Below are 18,513 nucleotides of genomic sequence, written 5' to 3' on the forward strand. Positions count from 1 at the left end.
AAATTTTTTTCTAGCATTGTTTCGGAGCTGACTTTTTCATTGCCTCTCTGTAATAAAATGACATCTCCCCCTTGCAGTTTCTTTAGATTTGGCTGTTGTTCCATAAGCTGATATCAACAACAAGCCCAGGAATTTCACCCCCCCAAACAACCTGAGTGAAAAGCTCATTGTCACATTGGCAGCTATTACAGAACAAGGTTTGGATTTAGGACACATTCCTTCTTGTCTGTTGACAGAGAAGATGGTGAACGTTCACTGAGATAGGGTCAGATTGCACTGTCCCAGTGCATGATGGGGCAGAGGACATCCTTCAGGAGAGGAATCAGGAGGTGCCCAAAGAGCCCATGAGATACACGTGAACCATGTGTGCCTGAGGTGGGCAGTGACTGGAGTCCAACGAGTAAGAGATCACCCAGTGTGGCCTCAACCAAAAGGAAAGTCAACCTGACACAGACCAGCTCCGACAGGCAACAGTACCTTCACAACCACCACACCAACAGAAGCGCTTACACAACCATGAGCAGCACAACTGACCCTGTCCTGTTCTTCCTTTCAGACTGATCTGGTGTGAAGGTTGCACAAGTGGTCCATACATCCCGCGCAGAACTTACCTGCTGTCTCACACATTTCTGTGGTTCCTCCACTGTGGATCCGGGCTTTGGGTCTGCCCAGACTGAGAGATATTACCGACTTGGCCATTCCAACCCTGTGTCTCTCCAGATCCTGGTGTCCTCCTCCTCCTGGCTATCATCACTTAGAATTGACCCGGAAAGCGTGTACGTACGTTTACACCCAAACACACACACAACAGAGAGCCCACTCACACAGCAAATAGCCAGGAGCAGAGTTTAGTTCTGTAGTTTAACCCTGACAATCAACTTAAATGATTGAATTAGTTCATTAGTATGTCTGAGCTTTTCCCATTATTTCAAACGGGATGTGTATTAGCAACGGGAGATGAAATATTGATATTTCCCTGTCCTTGCATCGCCAGCTAAACAGGGAGCTGCTGGGTATGCTCAAGTGGAAGAGAAGAGTTTATAGATCATGGAAGGAGGGTCTGGCCACTTGGGGAGAATATAAGGCTGTTGTCAGAGGGTGTAGGGAGGCAACCAGAAGGCTAAGGCCTCCTTAGAATTAAACCTGGTGAGAGGGGTCAAGGACAACAGGAAGAGCTTTTTCCACTATGTGGCAGATAAAACTAATACCAGAGGCAATGTAGGCCCACTGAGGAACGAGGTGGGTGCCCTGGTGGCAGAAGATACAGAGAAGGCAGAGTTACTGAATGCTTCTTTGTCTACTCTGCCAGAGGCTGTCCTGAGGAGCCCTGTACCGCTGAGGCCCCAGAGGAAGTCAGGACAATGGAGGAGTTTGCCTCGGTCGATGAAGACTGGGTTAGGGAGCAGTTAGGCCATTTGGACATCCATAAATCCATGGGTCCGGATGGGAGGCACCCACAGGTGCTGAGGGAGCTGGCTGAGGTCGTTGCTGGACCACTCTCCATCATCTTTGCCAGGTCTTGGGAAACAGGAGAGGTGCCTGAGGACTGGAGGAAAGCAAATGTCACTGCAGTCTTCAAAAAGGGCAAGAAGGAGGACTCGGGTCTATAGACCAGTCAGCCTCACCTCCATCCCTGGGAAACTGATAGAACGACTCATCCTTGCTGCCATCTCAAGGCATATCAGGGATAAGAGGGTCATTAGGGGCAGTCAACATGTCTTCACCAAGGAGAAGTCATGCTTGACCAACCTAATTGACTTTTATGAGGACATAACAAGATGGATGGATGATGGCAGAGGGGTGGATGTGGTCTACCTTGATTTCACTAAGGCATTTGACACAGTCTCCCACAGCATCCTCGGAGCTAAACTGAGGGAGTGTGGTCTGGATGATCAGGTAGTTAGGTAGACTGCGAACTGGCTGAAGGGGAGAAGCCAGAGAGTTGTGGTCAATGGGGCGGAGTCCAGTTGAGGCCTGTATCTAGTGAGGTGCCCCAGGGGTCAGTACTGGGGCCTGTATTATTCAATATATTCATCAACGATTTGGACAAGGGAATAGAGTGACTGCCAGCAAGTTTGCTGATGACACAAAGCTGGGAGGAGTGGCTGATACACCAGAAGGCTGTGCTGCCATCCAGAGACCTGGACAGGCTGGAGAGTTGGGCGGGAAAAATTAAATGAAATATAACAAGGGCAAGTGTAGAGTATTGCATCTGGGCAGGAACAACCCCAGGTTCCAGTATAAGTTGGGGAACAACCTGTTAGAGAGCAGCATAGGGGAAAGGGATCTGGGGTCCTGGTGGAAAGCAGGACGACCATGAGCCAGCACTGGGCTCTTGTGGCCAGGAAGCCAGTGGTACCTGGGGTGGATTAGAAGGGTTGTGGTCAGTAGGTCAGAGAGGTTCTCCTGCCCCTCTGCTCTGCCCTGGGGAGACCACACCTGGAATCTTGTGTCCAGTTGTGGCCCCTCAGTTCCAGCAGGACAGGGAACTGCTGGAGAGAGTCCAGCGCAGCCACCAAGATGCTGCAGGGAGTGGAGCATCTCCCGTGTGAGGAAAGGCTGAGGGAGCTGGGGCTCTGGAGCTTGGAGAAGAGAAGACTGCGGGGTGACCTCATTAATGTTTACAGCTATATAAAGGGTGAATGTCATGAGAATGGAGCCAGGCTCTTCTCGGTGACAAGCAATGATAGGACAAGGGGTAATGGGATCAAGCTGGAACACAGGAGGTTCCACTTAAATTTGAGAAGAAACTTCTTCTCAGTGAGGGTGGCAGAGCCTGGCCCAGGCTGCCCAGGGAGGTTGTGGAGTCTCCTTCTCTGCAGACATTCCAACCCGCCTGGACACCTTCCTGTGTAACCTCATCTGGGTCTTCCTGCTCCAGTGGGGGGATTGGACTGAATGAGCTTTCAAGGTCCCTTCCAATCCCTAACATTCTGTGATTCTGTGATACTCTGCCTCTTACTCTGTGTGTTTCATCTCCCTCATATTACAGTTAATTTCTCCTGGCCTGATAAATTCACCATGTCTTTTAATTGTGTTTATGTTATAATTTCCTATCTATCTGCCAAAAATATTTCTTGTATAGTTCTCCCTTTTGGAAGGTTGACCTCATTGGACCCAGTTTAGACTTGACATAGAGCTGAGGCATCTGTTTTATCTGTTTGTTAAATCTTATCACCTTTTAATTTGCGTGTTCAAAAATAAGAAAAACCTTTTTGTGCCTGTTTGCAGCCAGTTCTCTAATAAGAGCAGCTGAAAATTAGTGGAAAGGGTCTTTAACATCCATTTGCAGACTTCAGCGGAGAACCCTGATGTAAGGAAAAGTGAAGTAAGTTCCAGATGTGCAATGACAGAAAGGGTGGGGTTGGGAGGTGAGGAGCAAGGTTGCCCACACTGTATCAGACCTCAAGGGACTGCTTTTCCAATCTGTCCAGACCTCCTTAGGAGACACTCTGGATCAATATCAATCAGAAAATACTGCTATCACCTCATCCATAAACTGAAAAATAAAGAAAAAAGTCCTTAAATATGAAAATAAAAATTATTAAATGCTTACAGAACTCTTCCTCTATAACTAGACTCCTAAAACCTCTCTAATTAACTGTACAAGTCCTGAAGACTTTAAGAAAAACATGGCAGAGACACGGATCCTTAGGGCTTTCTCAGCTTTTATGAACCCCATGGTGCATTTGGTGCTGAGTCCATGAACCTCAGATACTGAGAGGAGACTGAAAAAACCTCTCAAGGACATAAAGTCAGAAGCAAATGCCAAAGTATCTCAGTGTGTTAACTGGCCCAACTGAGGGCAATTGCTGACAAACTCTCCTTATGGACTCATTAGAGCAGATACTTGGAGGCCATGATGGTAGATAGGCAAAGGTAACTTACAGACAATTCTGATGCTGAGGAAAGATTTGGTTTGATTTATGAGGCAGAAAGGCCAAGCCCTCACCCCAGCCCCTGGGAAGGCAGATTCTGTCCCTCCTGTGTGGCTCTTCCTGGGGCAGTGGGATGTGAGATATGAAAGACAACAGCCTGACACCTCCCTATGGGGCTGCAATGAGGCAATGGGGCCCCTGTTCCATGAGGAAAACATGTATCCTCACAGGTCTAAGTGGCAGAGACCACTGCCATGGCCAAGTGGATGAAGATCTCTGTTCTGTGGTTGCCTTCCAGCCCTACCAGAGCCCTTGGCCATCTCCGCCACAGACTGTCTTACACTGTCACACCCCTGTCTTCCCTGCAGGCTGCAGACACCCATCTCTCTTCCCTACCCTGCTCTCACCCCAGAATTTCTGTACCTTCACTGATGTGTCTCCACCCTCCTTGGCTGTTCTGTGAAACACAAAGCAATGGGCTGATCGCAGACTCTCTCTGGGTGACCTCTTGTACCACAATGTGACCTTCAGGTGATATTTTTATCTCCTCATGCCCTGTCTCCACATTCCAAGAAGCACTTTGCAGCACGTTTTCTCTCTCTTCTGCTGTTTTCTGCTACCAAGCAAAGCTCCATCATCTCAGAATCCATCCTTAAAGTATATGACCCTTCCCATCAGCCTGCTTGTGGCCTAGCAGCTGGCCAGAAAGAGGTCTTCACCATGACCTTCCAAGCCACATGCCTGCTGTTGGCCTTTCAGCTTCTCAGACAAGACTAAAGACATGTGGCTGCTGCAGATAAAAGTAAAATTATTGTCACCCTCCAAGCCCATGCACCTACTGGTGGTCTTTCAGCTTCTCTGACATGCCAGTCCTGCAAGGTGCCTCATGGCTACTCCAGAATAACTCTGCTCTGCCCCTAAGGGATCAAACTGCTGTGCAGGGTAGGGAGAGGGGTTGAAGGTGGTGGGGGTTGAGCATGGGAATGAGATCTATGGGTGCTAGGTGTTCAATTTAGGGATTAGGGATTAGAACTCACTCTTCAGGGTTAGGATTTAGGCATCTTGCGATCTGCTTAGGTGTGTGGTTAGTGTTAAGGTTACGGGCTGGCTTCATGAGTTAGGGGTTTTTTAAGGTTGTGGTGAGGGCTAAGGTTAAGACTGGTATTTTAAGGCTCGGGATACAGGGTGGGGATTAAAGTGAGTAAAAGGATAAGACTAAGAATAAGGGGTTATGGGTTTGGGATTTGGTTTAGAGGTACATTTTGGGGTTAGAGCATAGTGTAGTGGATTACTGTCAGGGTGAGGACTAGCATTTAGGGGTAAGGTTAGGGTTTAAGATTACTGCTTAGAACCCAGGTAAGGGCCTAACATGAATGTTTTCACAGTCAGTGTCACAGCAGCATCACTGTTACCTGAACCCCTCAAAATCTTCCATCTTTGTTGGCCAAGCCATTCTTTTTTCTTCCAAATCTCCAGTCTCTCTTATCCCAGTTCCCCTTGACCTTCTCAAATCTGTCATCATCTTGGGAGCATCTTTCTGATGACCTTCATGACTTCTGAGTATTTGCCTTCCCGCTGCTGGTCAGTCAGGATCTGCCTGGCTCCAGGACTGTCTGGAATCCCACCTGGAGAGTTAGGAATAATTCAGAATAATTCAGGCCAACAGTTAATTTTTAAGGTGACTAAATTTTGCTTATTTCGGAGGTGGTTGATATTGAAGGAGGTTGACTGAACTCAATCACTTGGTTTCAGGCTGATCCATTGTCTCAGACCAGTCTCTCCTATTGTCTCTGTGGATGATGAGATGAGAAAGTCCTTGGACCACCCAGGGGACTAATGACTGAAATGCTCTGGTTGCACAACAACACAGCTTTGTTTCACCACCTCAAACCCACTATCTCCTCCTCTCCCTCTCCTCCCCTTGCATTTTGAATCATCCTGGTTTTGGAACTGTCTGCTCTACTCCTTTCTATGTCTAAAAACAAATGCAAAGGGAAAAACACCAGTCTTTATTGTATATGTGTGACTTTTTGTGCTCCCTTCTGCTAGATGTGTAGTTTGATTAAAAAAAAAAAAAACAACTTAATAACTTCAGAAATCAGAGATTTGAGACTTTGTAACAGGTGCCTGTGAAATTTGTTTTCCCAAGGCTCCCTCTATATTCAGTGGAGACAGGAGAAAACTCTCAAGGCTGAGTCCTCCCAGCCTATAACTGGCACACAAAAGAAAAGTTACGAGTCTCTTCCAGTCACTCTTCTCTTACTCTGCGTTTAGGTCAGGACACTTGATACCAATAGCAATGAGCAACTGTTTGGAAGCAACTGCATTTCAGTGCAGATGGATGTAGAGATAAGACTGTATGGAACCATAACAAATTTCAGTCATTATTTGGAGTAATAAAGAAGACAAGTTATACTTATTCCCTATTCCACCCTCCCTTCCCCTTTCTTGAAGAAACAGAAAGAAAGAAGCTGTGGAGGAAAGCAGGGGATTACCAAAGAGATGCTTGATACTACTTATTCTGAAATCAGTAGATACTCAGGGTCCAAAAAGGCAAGTACTGAAAAGTAGCAAGAAGAGCTTTCAACATACATACATATTTGGTTTGGTTTACTTTGCTTTGCTTTGGATAGTTTAGTGTTTGTGCAGTACAAGAGATGACTTAGGCACATAGGAGTGACATATTTGGAACAGGTCTGCATGAATTTGGAGTTTGCAAGGAATGGGGTGCAATAGCTAACAGGCTGTTTAAAATCCTCTGTTCTGGAGAAAGAATTCTTCATGAGTGTTTGAAAAAGGTAGAAAGAAGACAACAAATTCTCTGAGACTCTAACCGAGATGTGATACAGAAAAATCAGAGTGTAAGAAATGCTTGAAGAACTATCTGTATTTGTGTAATATAGGAAGACGACAAGAAAGGAAAGAAGCAGAGAAGGAAGTGTAGAACCTTTCATCCTGCTGTGCAGTTATCACACTTGCTTTTTGCTATGCTCCTGTCTCAACAGGATAAACTGAAATTCAGCATGGGACCAGAAAATACAACCACAGTTACTGAGTTCATCCTAGAGGGTTTCTCAGGGCTTGATCAAAGACTACAGCTCTTTCTCTCTCTGGTCTTTCTGCTCATATACCTGACAACAGTGGTGGGGAATACTACCATCATTCTCCTGGTGTGTGTGGATCACCGCCTACAAACCCCCATGTACTTTTTCATCAGCAATCTGGCCTTCCTGGAAATCTGTTTTATATCCTCTACAAGCATCCAACTGTTTGTAATCCTGAGTTCTGGCAGGAAAACAATCTCACTAAGCAGCTGCTTTGCTCAATCCTATTTCTATTTAGCACTGGGCTGTACAGAGCTTGTTCTACTTGTTGTCATGTCCTTTGACCGCTATGTTGCCATCTGCCAACCTTTGCATTATGCTGCCATCATGAAGTCTCAGCTCTGCACCCACCTCGTTGTTGCTGCTTGGGTCACAGGCTTCACACTCTTGAGTTACCGCCTGGTCCTTCCCTACAAGCTGACTTTTTGTGGCTCAAACAAAATTAATCATTTCTTTTGTGACAGCTCCCCTTTACTCAAACTGTCCTGCTCTGACACCAGCCTGTTTTGGAAAATAGATTCTGTTTTCTTTTCATTTCTCATTCTGGGTTCCTTATGTTTAACTCTGGCATTTTACATGTGCATCCTTTCCTCTATTCTACATCTTCCAGCAGCCTCTGGGAGGAAAAAAGCTTTTTCTACATGTTCTTCCCATCTCATCACCTTGTCAATTGCATACGGGAGCTGCGTTGCTCTCTACGTGTGTCCTTCAGAAGGTGTTTCCTTGGAGAACAACAGAATCATAGCTTTGCTGAATACCGTCCTGTACCCATTCTTAAATCCATTCATCTACAGTCTTAGAAACAAGACTGTGATACTGGCCCTGAAAGAAGCCATTGCCCATACAATAACTCAGCTTTTCCCCTGATCATGAGGCATTTCTGGACAGCAATTCCAGTGATTTGCTATCATATGTTAAATAATATCAATGTATATGGATGTAACCTCAAGACAGAGATACCTCAGGCGATTTACAGGATCATAGAATTATTTCAGTTGGAACAGACCCTCAGGATCATCGAGTCCAACCATAACCTAACCTAACCTAATTTTAGCACTAAACCATGCCCCTAAGAACCTCGTCTAAATGCCTTTTAAACACCTTCAGGGGTGGTGACTCCAGCACTTCCCTGGGCAGCCTGTTCCAACACCTGACAAACCTTTCTGTGAATAATTTTTTCCTAATATCCAATCTAAATCTCCCCTGGTGAAACTTGATGACATTTCCTCTTGTTTTATCTCATTGGATTGTGTTAAGTGATAAGGAGCTCCTCTGCACATACAAAGAAGGCACTAACAATGGCAGGAGGACTAAGTCAGTTTATATGCTGCCCCAGCTGCTCCCAGCACCATCCCTGGGGAGCCACCAGCTCACCACGAGCCCATCTCCAAAACCAAGAAGAGCACAAAGGCTCAATGGCAAGCCAGAACCCAAATTACAGGCTACTGAGGATGAAACATCTTGTCCCAAGGTTGTTCTGGGAAAGCCATCAGCCTCATTGTCCAGGTGTGAAGCCCATCAAGAGGAGTCACTGACAGAAGCTCTCTGGATCACCATTTGGACTAAGGGAATTGTTGCCTGGGGGTGCATCCATCAAGGGATGGAGGGGAAGAGCATTTTTGGGTTACACAGGACTTTTCATGGGAAGCTTGGGGAAGGACCCCAATCCAGTGCAGTCTGTCCTGTCTTCTCGTTGAATTTAATTTCTAAGTCTTTGCTATGTGAGCAAATCTCTTCTCTGCACAAACATGTGAGTGTAGCAACTGGAGCATGGCCAGGGGGTCAGACAGCCTGTATGTCATTGGTGCCAGCGACCGAGAGACCAGAGTGACCGGACATAAGACTGTGTGTGGGCACATGTGTGACTGGGGTTGTCTGTACCAGTATCTGGAATGGGGCTGCAGCCCTGGAGGCTCATGGGTCCTGGTGTCTGCACCTGGCTAGGCTAATATCATGGGGAGGCTACTGAGCAGACTGAGTGTTTGAGCCCAGAATCGACCCTGTAAAGGTATATGTATAAAATAGATTATACTAAAGTACACTGGAATAGTTCAGTTGGTAGGGGCCTACAACGGTCACCTAGTTCAAATACCTGACCCATTCACGGCTGACCAAACGATAAATCATGTTATCAAGGGCCTTGTCCAAATGCTTATTAAACACTGACAGGCTTGGGGCATTGACCACTTCTCCAGGAAGCCTGCTCCAGTGTTTAATCACCCTCTCAGTTAAGAGATGCTTTCTAAAATCCAGTCTAAACCTGCCCTGGCTGAGCTTTGAACCACTCACACATGTCCTATCACTGGATACCAGGGACATGATCTCAGCACCTCTCTGTCCACATCCCTGCCTCAGGAATCTGTAGAGGAATGAGGTCATCCATCAGCCTCCTTTTCTCCAGACTAGAGAAACCCAAAGTCCTCAGTTGCTCCTGAGAGGACATTCCTTCCAGCCCTTTCACCAGGTTTGTTGCTCTCCTCTGGATGTGTTCAAGTACCTTCACATCCTTGCTGCAATAATATGTGGGGCCCAAAACTGCACACAGTACTCAAGGCGAGGCCACACCAAAGCTGAATATGCAGCATAGTCACCTCTTTTGACAACCTGGCCATGCTCTGTCTGATGCACCCCAGGATGCAATTTACTGTCTATTCTGCCGGGGCACAGTGCTGCCTCCTATCAACCCTGTGGCCAACCATCACCCCAGACTCCTTTCTGCAGGGCTGCTCTCCAGCCACTCTTCTCCCAGTCTATACTTGCACTCAGTGTCATTCCATCCCAGGTGAACAATCCAGCACTTGGACTTGTTCAGTTTCATGCCAAGTGCTAGGTCCTGCACTTGGGTCACAACAACCCAATGCAACGCTGCAGGCTCAAGGAAGCAGCTGGAAATCTGCCCAATGGAAAAGGACCGGGGGGTGTTAATCAACAACTGGTTGCAAATGAGCCAGAGTGTGCTGTCCCCACAGCCCCCTACTCTTCCAGAAACAGCTTCCAGGACCAGTTCTTCTGTGAAATTCCACAGATCCTCAAGCTCTCCTAACCAGATGCCTACCTCAGGAAGGCTGGGCTTATTGTTGCAGGTGTCCCTTTGTTCTTTTTGTTTTGTTTTGTTTTGTTTTGTTTTGTTTTGTTTTTTTTTTTTGTTGTGGTGTCCTTTGTGCAGATCTTCAGGGCTGTGCTGAGGATCCCCTCTGAGCAGGGATGACACAAAGCCTTTTCCACATGTCTCCCTCACCTGACCGTGGTCACACTATTCATCATCACTGCCATTTTTTTCCCATCTGAAGCCCCTCTCCATCTCCTCTCCATCCCTGAACCTGGCAGTGTCTGTTCTGTACTCGGTGGTGCCTCCAGCAGTGAACCCGCTCATCTACAGCATGAGGAACCAGGAGCTCGAGGATGCTCTGAGGAAACTAATGGCTGGATGCTTTTCAAAAGCAATAAACTGCCCATCTTCTGCACATCACTGATGGTATAACTCATGACAGACCCAGTCTCTCTTTTGTATATCTTGTAGTTGTAGATTACTGTTTGTAGTTGGGGAGAGGCTTGTTTGGTTTTGTTTTTTTTAAAATGTAATGATATTGCCCACAAAAAAAAATATTATTATCCATCTGACTTCTAATTCACCATCTACATTTATAGTTTGAGCCACAGACTGAGTAAATGAGAAGCCGTGCTCTCTGTGTATTTCAATAAAATAAAGCACCCTGCAGTGAATTGTTTGTCTGAGATCCTTCCTCTGAGACCTTTGCAAAGCTGAATACAAAGATCCCAGCACAGAAGCTCTGCCAGGGAGCACCAGCCTTTTTCTCTCCAGGGTTGTTCTCTTTCCACTTCCCCACTCTCCTTCTCAGCCCTTGTGTTGGTGTAAGGCCTGACTGCTCCTGAGGTTTGGTCACAGTCCTGTGGTGTGACAGTCCTGTAATCGCAGGCAAGGACAGGCAATGGGCACTTCTGTGACAGAGCTGGCCACGGAACAGCATCTCCATCAGCAAGGGGATCTCCTTAGAGCAGTGTCTGAAGGTTTAAGTCTTCTTCCAAAGTTGCTCTCAAGAACATGCCTAAGGAATAGACTCAGAAGAGGCTCGTTGCTTTGCTTGTTTCTCTGTGGGCTCAGTGTGATGACATCAGGGTCCCAGTGCACTTTTCATGACACTTAGGGCTGGTTCAGGTGTTGCTTGTTGGTGGTCAGCACCCACACAGATGGTAAATAAGGCAGGGTCCCTCTGAGCACCCTCCATGGCCACCTAAGAGCTTGTGTGGGAGGCGGTCAGTGGCAGTGGCCACCATCAGCTGAGTCTGCTTCCCAGTCTGACCCTTCAGAGTCACCACAGCTAAGTCACCAAGGCAAACCTGCTTTACAAAGCAAAACTCCCCACTTGGGGCTGTGGGGACCATGGGGACAGGGTGCAGGAATAGCTGGCCAGGCCAGTGCAGGCACACTCTCCTCGGGTAAAAGTTCTGTGAGGAGCTGGGATGTCCCAGGAGAAGAGCAGGGCATTGTGTGTGTGAATGAGAGACATGGAAACAGTCTGTCATGCTACTGGATGACAGCTTGGGGCTATTGTCTCTTGCAACCACCAGTTTGATCATTGTCCTCTCTCCACAGCTGGGAGAGCTTGTTCTTCCCCCCATGGAAGGACACCAGATGACTAGGTCAGAAGTCCAGGTGAGCACTGAGGGGAGATGTGAACATGCACATAGTGTGTGTGAGGGGAGGTGAACCCAAATGAGCACAAATGCAATCAGCTATTCCTGTGAAGATCATGGAGGCCTGTGGGACAGCGTATCAAGGTCACTTCATGTTGAGATGAACTTCCTCAAGAAACTACCTGAATGAAGCACTGGGATGTGACTCCTTGAACTGAGGTCCCAGTGTCCTCCCTGGAGACCTGATATGGCTCCCCCACCCAGACTCAGATACTGCCCAGCTTTGTGTCTGGTGAAAGAAGCATCACTGCACACAGACGTGTTAGGACTATTTCCTGCAAATCTTGCATGTACTAAGTATTGGTTTTGTGGGGATTTTTTTTTTTTTTTTTTTTGTTGTTTGGTTGTTTGTTTTTGTTTTCTGTTGGCCACATCCTGTGACCAGCACTGGGCTGTATGCCACCCACTTCATTTTGAAAGATTCATGGGTTGGACCTTGGCTATGTGGATTTCTATACCCTACAGTCATCACTTCATTCTTGGCCCAGATACAGCACTAATTTGAGGCTTTTTTGGTCTACCCAGCCTAATGATTTCACAGTCTGCTACAAACTGCTCTTTTGAATTTGTCTGAGGTTCCCCAAAAGATTTAGAGACTCTAAGTCAGGGAGTGGGGGGACTAGCAGACTAACAGTGTGATCATCTAAGCTTTGTTTCCTTTGAGGACTAAATTTAAAAAATAGCTGTGCAATTTTCTTTAAAAATGGGCTTATACATTCAGTCTATAGTCAGAAGTCTTACTCAGCAAAAAATGGTAATGGTGTTAAAGGTTATATTACTATTTTAATGAATCTAGATTTCTGGCATTTTCAGTATCTATTGTTGTTTTTAAAATCTCAGTTTTTTACATTAGCAGTTCTATCTCAAAGTTATTGAAAGTTTTACGATGGTTAATTCCAAGTATAATAATCCTTTGTAGTTTGTTGCAGCTACTTTGAGTCTAGTGTTACTGCTGTAGCAACAGTATCCAGGTTATAGCTATTGCTAAAAAGAGTTCCTGAGGCTGTTTATAACTAATTTATATCAGATATGGCAGGAGAAGAGATGCAGGATAATTATCTTTAAAGAGACCACTGCTGGAAAGGTTCCAGACCTGCACAGGTTGCAGGGAAGTGTGGCTTAAAGGCAGCGAGCTCAGGGACTGTGCAAATGCTGTCAGACTTTGTGTGCCAAAATCATTCTGACTTCTGCCATGCGTGCTGACTGCTTACGTGTTAGCATGGCCTTCTCTTTCTCATTAGTATGGACAAAACGGGCTGATGTGACATTATGGATCAGATCGACAGTCGTTGTATGTCTATAGTTCTGTCAGCCTGCATGAAAAGTTTTATCCAAGCTGAATGTCCGGCCCTGTGAACTCCTGGTAAATGTGGACTTGTCGTGTGACTTTGATAATGCTGGAAGGAATGTGTTTGTGTCTGATTTATGTAAAAGGAAGTGGTGATTATATAGTTGTTTGAGTTTTTTTAAAATTTGCATGAGAACAGGGAGTAGAGGAGCTTTTTTAATAATTTAATTTGTTGGTGTTTTATTTTGGGTTTTTTTGGGGTTTTTTTGAGAGGAAAAGCTTTGTATAGTTTATATGACCAAAGTAAGGAATACTTACTTCTCTTTCTTGTTTACTCCAATCAGAATGCTTTCAAGAAAGTGAACATCTCAAGGAAAGCCTAAAATGTTGTCTGCTACACCTCTTTGGAGCTATTGTGGCTGGTGGTCAGGTAAGGATGTTCTGAAATCTTTTCAGCTGCTGAAGCCTCCAGATGCCTGTTCATTGTTTAAGGTTTATAAATACCCTATTACCCATAAATGAGAAGAATTTGTTATTGACTATGAATTTGTCTTACGAAGTTTGGGGACATTCTGTGCAGTAGTATCTAAATGCTAAAAGCTAGGTCCTGCTTTCAAATAACCGTAGCCATTTGCTGTCTACAGTAACTACACATTCATATGAACTTACTGTAATATTTTTGTATCATGAAGAAAAACGTGGATAACTAGATTAGGAGTCTCCACCTGCAAAGGTGCACATTTGGAATCAGCACATGCTGGAAGTAAGCTGTTCCAGAAAGAGCCACAGGGCCTTTAGAGCTTGGAAGCTGTTGAAAATCTTTGGAAAAAAGGGAAGCAAAGAGCATGTTTCTCTGGCTGCAGTGCAGCGCGGGCAGGTAAAAGGCTGAGAGCCGCAGTTTGAATCCAGCTCCCTAGAGAAGGCCGGGAGTCCCTGCTGAGGCTTCTTAAAGGTTCTGTGAGGCTGGGCTCCTGCCCCAGATTTGAGTTGGCCCTGACCCTGTGCAGGCCAGGAAGAGAAGTGAGGGAAATGCACTCGGGACATAGAGAAATGTTTACCAGTTATTATGTTCTTTTCAAAAATTTAGAAGTATTATTAATCTCTTGATGTAAAATGAAAATTCAAGCGAAGATTTACCTAGAATTAGCAGTTTATCAGGGCTGCCTTATGAGAATTTTATAACACGCGTTTAAATTGTACTTCCTTTTCCCTATAAGCATTCTCATTGAAAAAGGAAGCATAGTTAAGTGAACAAGATGGGGTGCATTTCATCTGTAGCCATCAATATAATCCAAGTAGAATGTTTCCTATTTAATTAACAATTAGAGGGCATTAAGAGACATAATGCATGTTCACAGAATGTCAGGGGTTGAAGGGCCCTGGAAAGCTCATCCAGTGCAATCCCCCCATGGAGCAGGAACACCCAGATGAGGTTACACAGGAAGGTGTCCAGGCGGGTTGGAATGTCTGCAGAGAAGGAGACTCCACAACCCCCCTGGGCAGCCTGTTTCAGGCTCTGCCACCCTCACTGAGAAGTAGTTTCTTCTTAAATTTAAGTGGAATCTCTTGTGTTCCAGTTTGCACCCATTAACCCTTGTCCTGTCACCGGTTGTCAGCCAGAAGAGCCTGGCTCCATCCTCGTGACACTCCCCCTTTCCATATTGATCCCCAGGAATGAGTCCCCCCTCAGTCTCCTCTTGTCCAGCTCCAGAGCCCCAGCTCCCTCAGCCTTTCCTCACATGGGAGATGCTCCACTCCCTGCAGCATCTTGGTGGCTGCGCTGGACTCTCTCCAGCAGTTCCCTGTCCTGCTGGAACTGAAGGGCCACAACTGGACACAATATCCCAGATGTTCCATGATTTGGATAACTCAGATTGAAACTGCTGGTTTGATTGTATTTCTTCCTTTATTGTTTTTACCTGTGGGTTTCAGAGGAACGCTCTTCAAGCAGTATCTCCTGCCACCATGGAGGTGTTGATGCGTGTTCTGGCCGACTGTGACAGCTTGGATGACAGGAGCCCCGAGGAGGTGAGCAGGAAGGCAGAGCTGACTCTGCAGTGCCTGACAGAAGTTGTCCATATCCTCCTGACCAGCAGTTCTGACCAGCGGCAAGTGGAGACAAGCACAATATTGGAGAACTATTTCAAGTTGCTTAATTCAGACCATTCAGCTTTACCTAATCCCAGGCGATGCAGGCAGTGGGAAAGCAGGTTCATAGCACTGCAGATCCAAATGCTGAGTAAGTACTCAATTGTGCAGTTCCTTTAAACATCTCTTGATAACTCTGAAGCAAGCAATGATTGAACCGTGATAGTAGTATGACTGAATGTTCCACTAAAAACATTGACTTGGAGAAGCAATTGAAATATTTTGCATATGTCGTCATTGACATTACTTCAGATCTATTCTTATTTAATCATTCACTACAAAAAACAACACAAGAAACCATATTGAATTGCTACCATTTAACCAGGACATCAAGGTTCACAGACTGCCCATCTCAATTTAAAAAAAGCAAAACAACCCAAAAAACCAACAACTTTTGCCAGGCAATAGCTATTACTGATCAGCACCTTAGTAATGGCAGAATAAGATGGGTCTGTACTGAAAGGCCCATGTGGTGGCTGTTTTGTGATTGTTCGCCTTTAAATGGCATTGTTGTAAACATTGGCCAAAGGTGGTGGTCTGAAACACTTGGGTTTAAGTCATTGGATAAGGATTTGGGATTTGGATTTTTTCCACTTTGTTCGCAATGGGTAATATAAATAAAGGTATTTCTTTTCACAAACTTCCAAGAAAACTGAGGAATAGTACCAAGGCAATGAAGAATGCTTACAATATAAGGCTGCTGTAGAATGCACAGTAATGGCTTGATGAGAAAGCGAGCATTTGTGTTTTAAATAAAAGGCTTGCTGCTTATGTACTCACAAATGGCGGTAACTCTAAACAGAGCCCCAAAGCAATCCAGGATATTTGGCAGCTGAATTTTTCTCTAGGTATAGTAGGTAACGTGATAATTTTTACAGCATCAAAACATTTAGCTTTAGGCCTAGCACTCTGTGCTTAAAATACACATCATTCTTTATCAAAGAATTCACAGCACAGTTCGTCATACATTTTTTTTTTCTTCATATTTATTATGTAACGTGCAGAAAAAATGCTTGATGGATTTGGGAAGTGTTTTGTCTTTGATGCCAGTTCTGTTTTAATTTTATAGATACCATCACAGCCATGTTAGACTGCACAGATAGGCCTGTTCTGCAGGCGATTTTCCTTAACAGTAACTGCTTTGAGCATCTCATTCGACTGTTGCAGAACTGCAAGGTAAATTTTCCCTTATCAGCAAATTTTTAACAAAATCTCTCCTCTAGTATTGCAGATATATTCATTACCTTTGTGTCTTCTGTCTGAATTAGATGCAATTTTATAGTGTCTACATACTGGAAGTAAAACTTTGGATCAATTAGTGCCACTAGTGCCATGAAAGTTCTGAAAGATCCAAGTTACTTTAAAATCTTTTTGTCGTTATTGTTGTTGTTATGAGGGTTATTTTGTGTGTGTGGTTTTGTTTGGTTGGTTTTGGTTTTAACGTTCTGTCACTGGATTGCTAGGGAGTCCCAGGTGCTGCCAGGTGGAGGTGTGAATTCTAATTTCAGAGGGATATTGTTCTATTTTTAAAAAAAGACCTTGCCAATGTGCCTTTAAGCGTTTCAAAATATTTGGGTCTTGTGTAGCTGACATAAAACATGAGCTCAAGCTGTTACAAATGTTCTTCAATTGTTCTTCTCCGTAGGATTAGTGTTTACATAGATGTTGTGTTTTCATCTCAGTCTCAGATGGTCATATTATAATATGCAAGCTATAGTGTCTTCCAGTAATTGCTTCATGGCTTCATAGATGTCATTTTTCCCTGTGCCAAAGGACGTAGCTGTGATGTAACTCTGTGGAATATTTGATTTCTCTTTTTGTGATATGTTGGTCACATAGCTCTTTTGAGCTCTTTTAATGCTAGATAATTTAATGGTAGCTACAGTATGCAATTTGATTCAAATCCATTTAGATTTTGGATTAGAACATAGTGCAGTGATATATTGGAAATAAATGTGCTTGGATTATGTCTTAGCTGTAGTTATAATCAGTGGCAGAATGCCAACTGACTTGAAGTGTTTTGAATACTGTATGTGGTTTTTAATCTTCTCGTGAAAATACATTGCTTGACCTTTCCATTCTCCTCTGTTTAGAAGTCTGTGCCTATTTTTGTACTGACCTTGTACTCCGTAAGAAATGTATTTTTTAGTTTCTTCCTAAATTATCAAGCAGTGCGATGTTTACCTATTTATGGAGACTCTGTGTTCCTGCTCTCATATGAACAAGTGGTGGAATTTAAGAAAGCAGGAACAGCTACGCTATTTTTGCAGCTTGCTCCTTTATTTTTATTCTGCCTATGTACACTCTTCTAAGGGTTTTTCCGGTGATAGTTTCTCATATTACTGTGATTGGACATCAGTGCTGCCAGTTTGCTACATAGTGGGTTGTTTTTAACCTTTTACAGTCAAAATATCCCCAAAGATGAGAAGTGTGGAGAGGGTGAAGGCTGGGAAGTCGTGTGTCTTTTCCAATATACTTGTATCTGCATTCTTTTTCAAAGCCAAATAGGGAAGATGAATTTAGCTGTGCAATTAGGATTTCTCCTTATTAGCTGGGGGTAGAGACCCTCTTTCTAGATCTTTTTCTTTACCTATGAAACTTTTGCTACTGGATTCACCAGCAAGCAGTGTAAAGTGCAGTTCTGCAGCTCCACAGTCAGCAAGAAGAGTCCAGATATGGATCTGGAACTCAGGAAGCTGATGGATCTGCAGCAAATGTGACGTGCAAGAAACTTCCATGGAAAGGAGGGGGTGACGAAAATCCATACTGCTATATCTGCTATAGAAATCCCAGAGAACTTGGGGTATTTGGGGCCATACTTGTAGTCATACTTCCTAGTTCTTTGCATCTTTTTTCTCTTTCATATTTGCTGTTTTTAAGGCTTATGAGCAAACTGTATTCCCTTAATTATGCTCTAGGGTTAGAGATCTGCACAACAGCCTTTTGAAACTGCTCGGTTAAGTTTTGATGATCTGAATGTTGCTTTTTCCTGCAACATCCAAAAGAGGGACGGTACTTTGGAGGTACCAGGAGGTGCTTATCATATACTGAGGGTCATTTAATAAGCTGCTTTGTTGGGCCTGAATCTTTTCTCATCGCCTAAACTCTCTTAAAGGTCAAACTTTGATCAAAGCACAATGACCTCTAGCAATATGCCTGGTTAAAAAAATATTCTTTTCTGAACAGCTTTAAAATAGAAGAATTAAAACCATCTGGGCATTGTAATACAAGTTTATGCATCCATTTTACATGTGTTATCAGAATTGAAGTAACCCATGTGAATTTTTTTTTCATGTGTCTGTGTCTGCTTCCCTTTGTTCTTATTTCTGATTGTTAATATTATAATCCTCTGAGGCATGTTATTGTTATTCTGCCATAT

At 44.4% G+C, this 18,513-nt stretch overlaps 3 protein-coding genes across 3 annotated transcripts in view; all 3 read left to right on the top strand.

The window, feature by feature from the left end:
• The window catches only part of LOC308041712 (olfactory receptor 14J1-like), a gene marked incomplete at both ends in the record, with an annotated part of 115,898 nt that overhangs the window by 1,135 nt on the left and 96,250 nt on the right, over positions 1-18,513 (top strand). The window lies entirely within an intron of this gene.
• Positions 6,902-7,849, top strand: LOC308041610 (olfactory receptor 6E1-like; the record flags this gene model as incomplete). Its single annotated transcript, XM_080346401.1, has 1 exon — positions 6,902-7,849. The coding sequence occupies one exon, from the start codon at positions 6,902-6,904 to the stop codon at positions 7,847-7,849; it is 948 nt and encodes a 315-aa protein (XP_080202527.1).
• The window catches only part of LOC308042146 (neurobeachin-like protein 1), a gene marked incomplete at its 5' end in the record, with an annotated part of 53,560 nt that continues 46,774 nt past the window's right edge, over positions 11,728-18,513 (top strand). The window contains 4 exons of the mRNA XM_080347293.1: positions 11,728-11,782; positions 13,331-13,416; positions 14,919-15,225; positions 16,204-16,310. Of these exons, the coding sequence (XP_080203419.1) occupies positions 11,728-11,782; positions 13,331-13,416; positions 14,919-15,225; positions 16,204-16,310 (555 nt within the window). The remainder of the gene's footprint in view (positions 11,783-13,330; positions 13,417-14,918; positions 15,226-16,203; positions 16,311-18,513) is intronic.

This window comes from Nesoenas mayeri (assembly GCF_963082525.1).
Source record: "Nesoenas mayeri genome assembly, chromosome: 6".
Lineage (NCBI taxonomy): Eukaryota > Metazoa > Chordata > Aves > Columbiformes > Columbidae > Nesoenas > Nesoenas mayeri.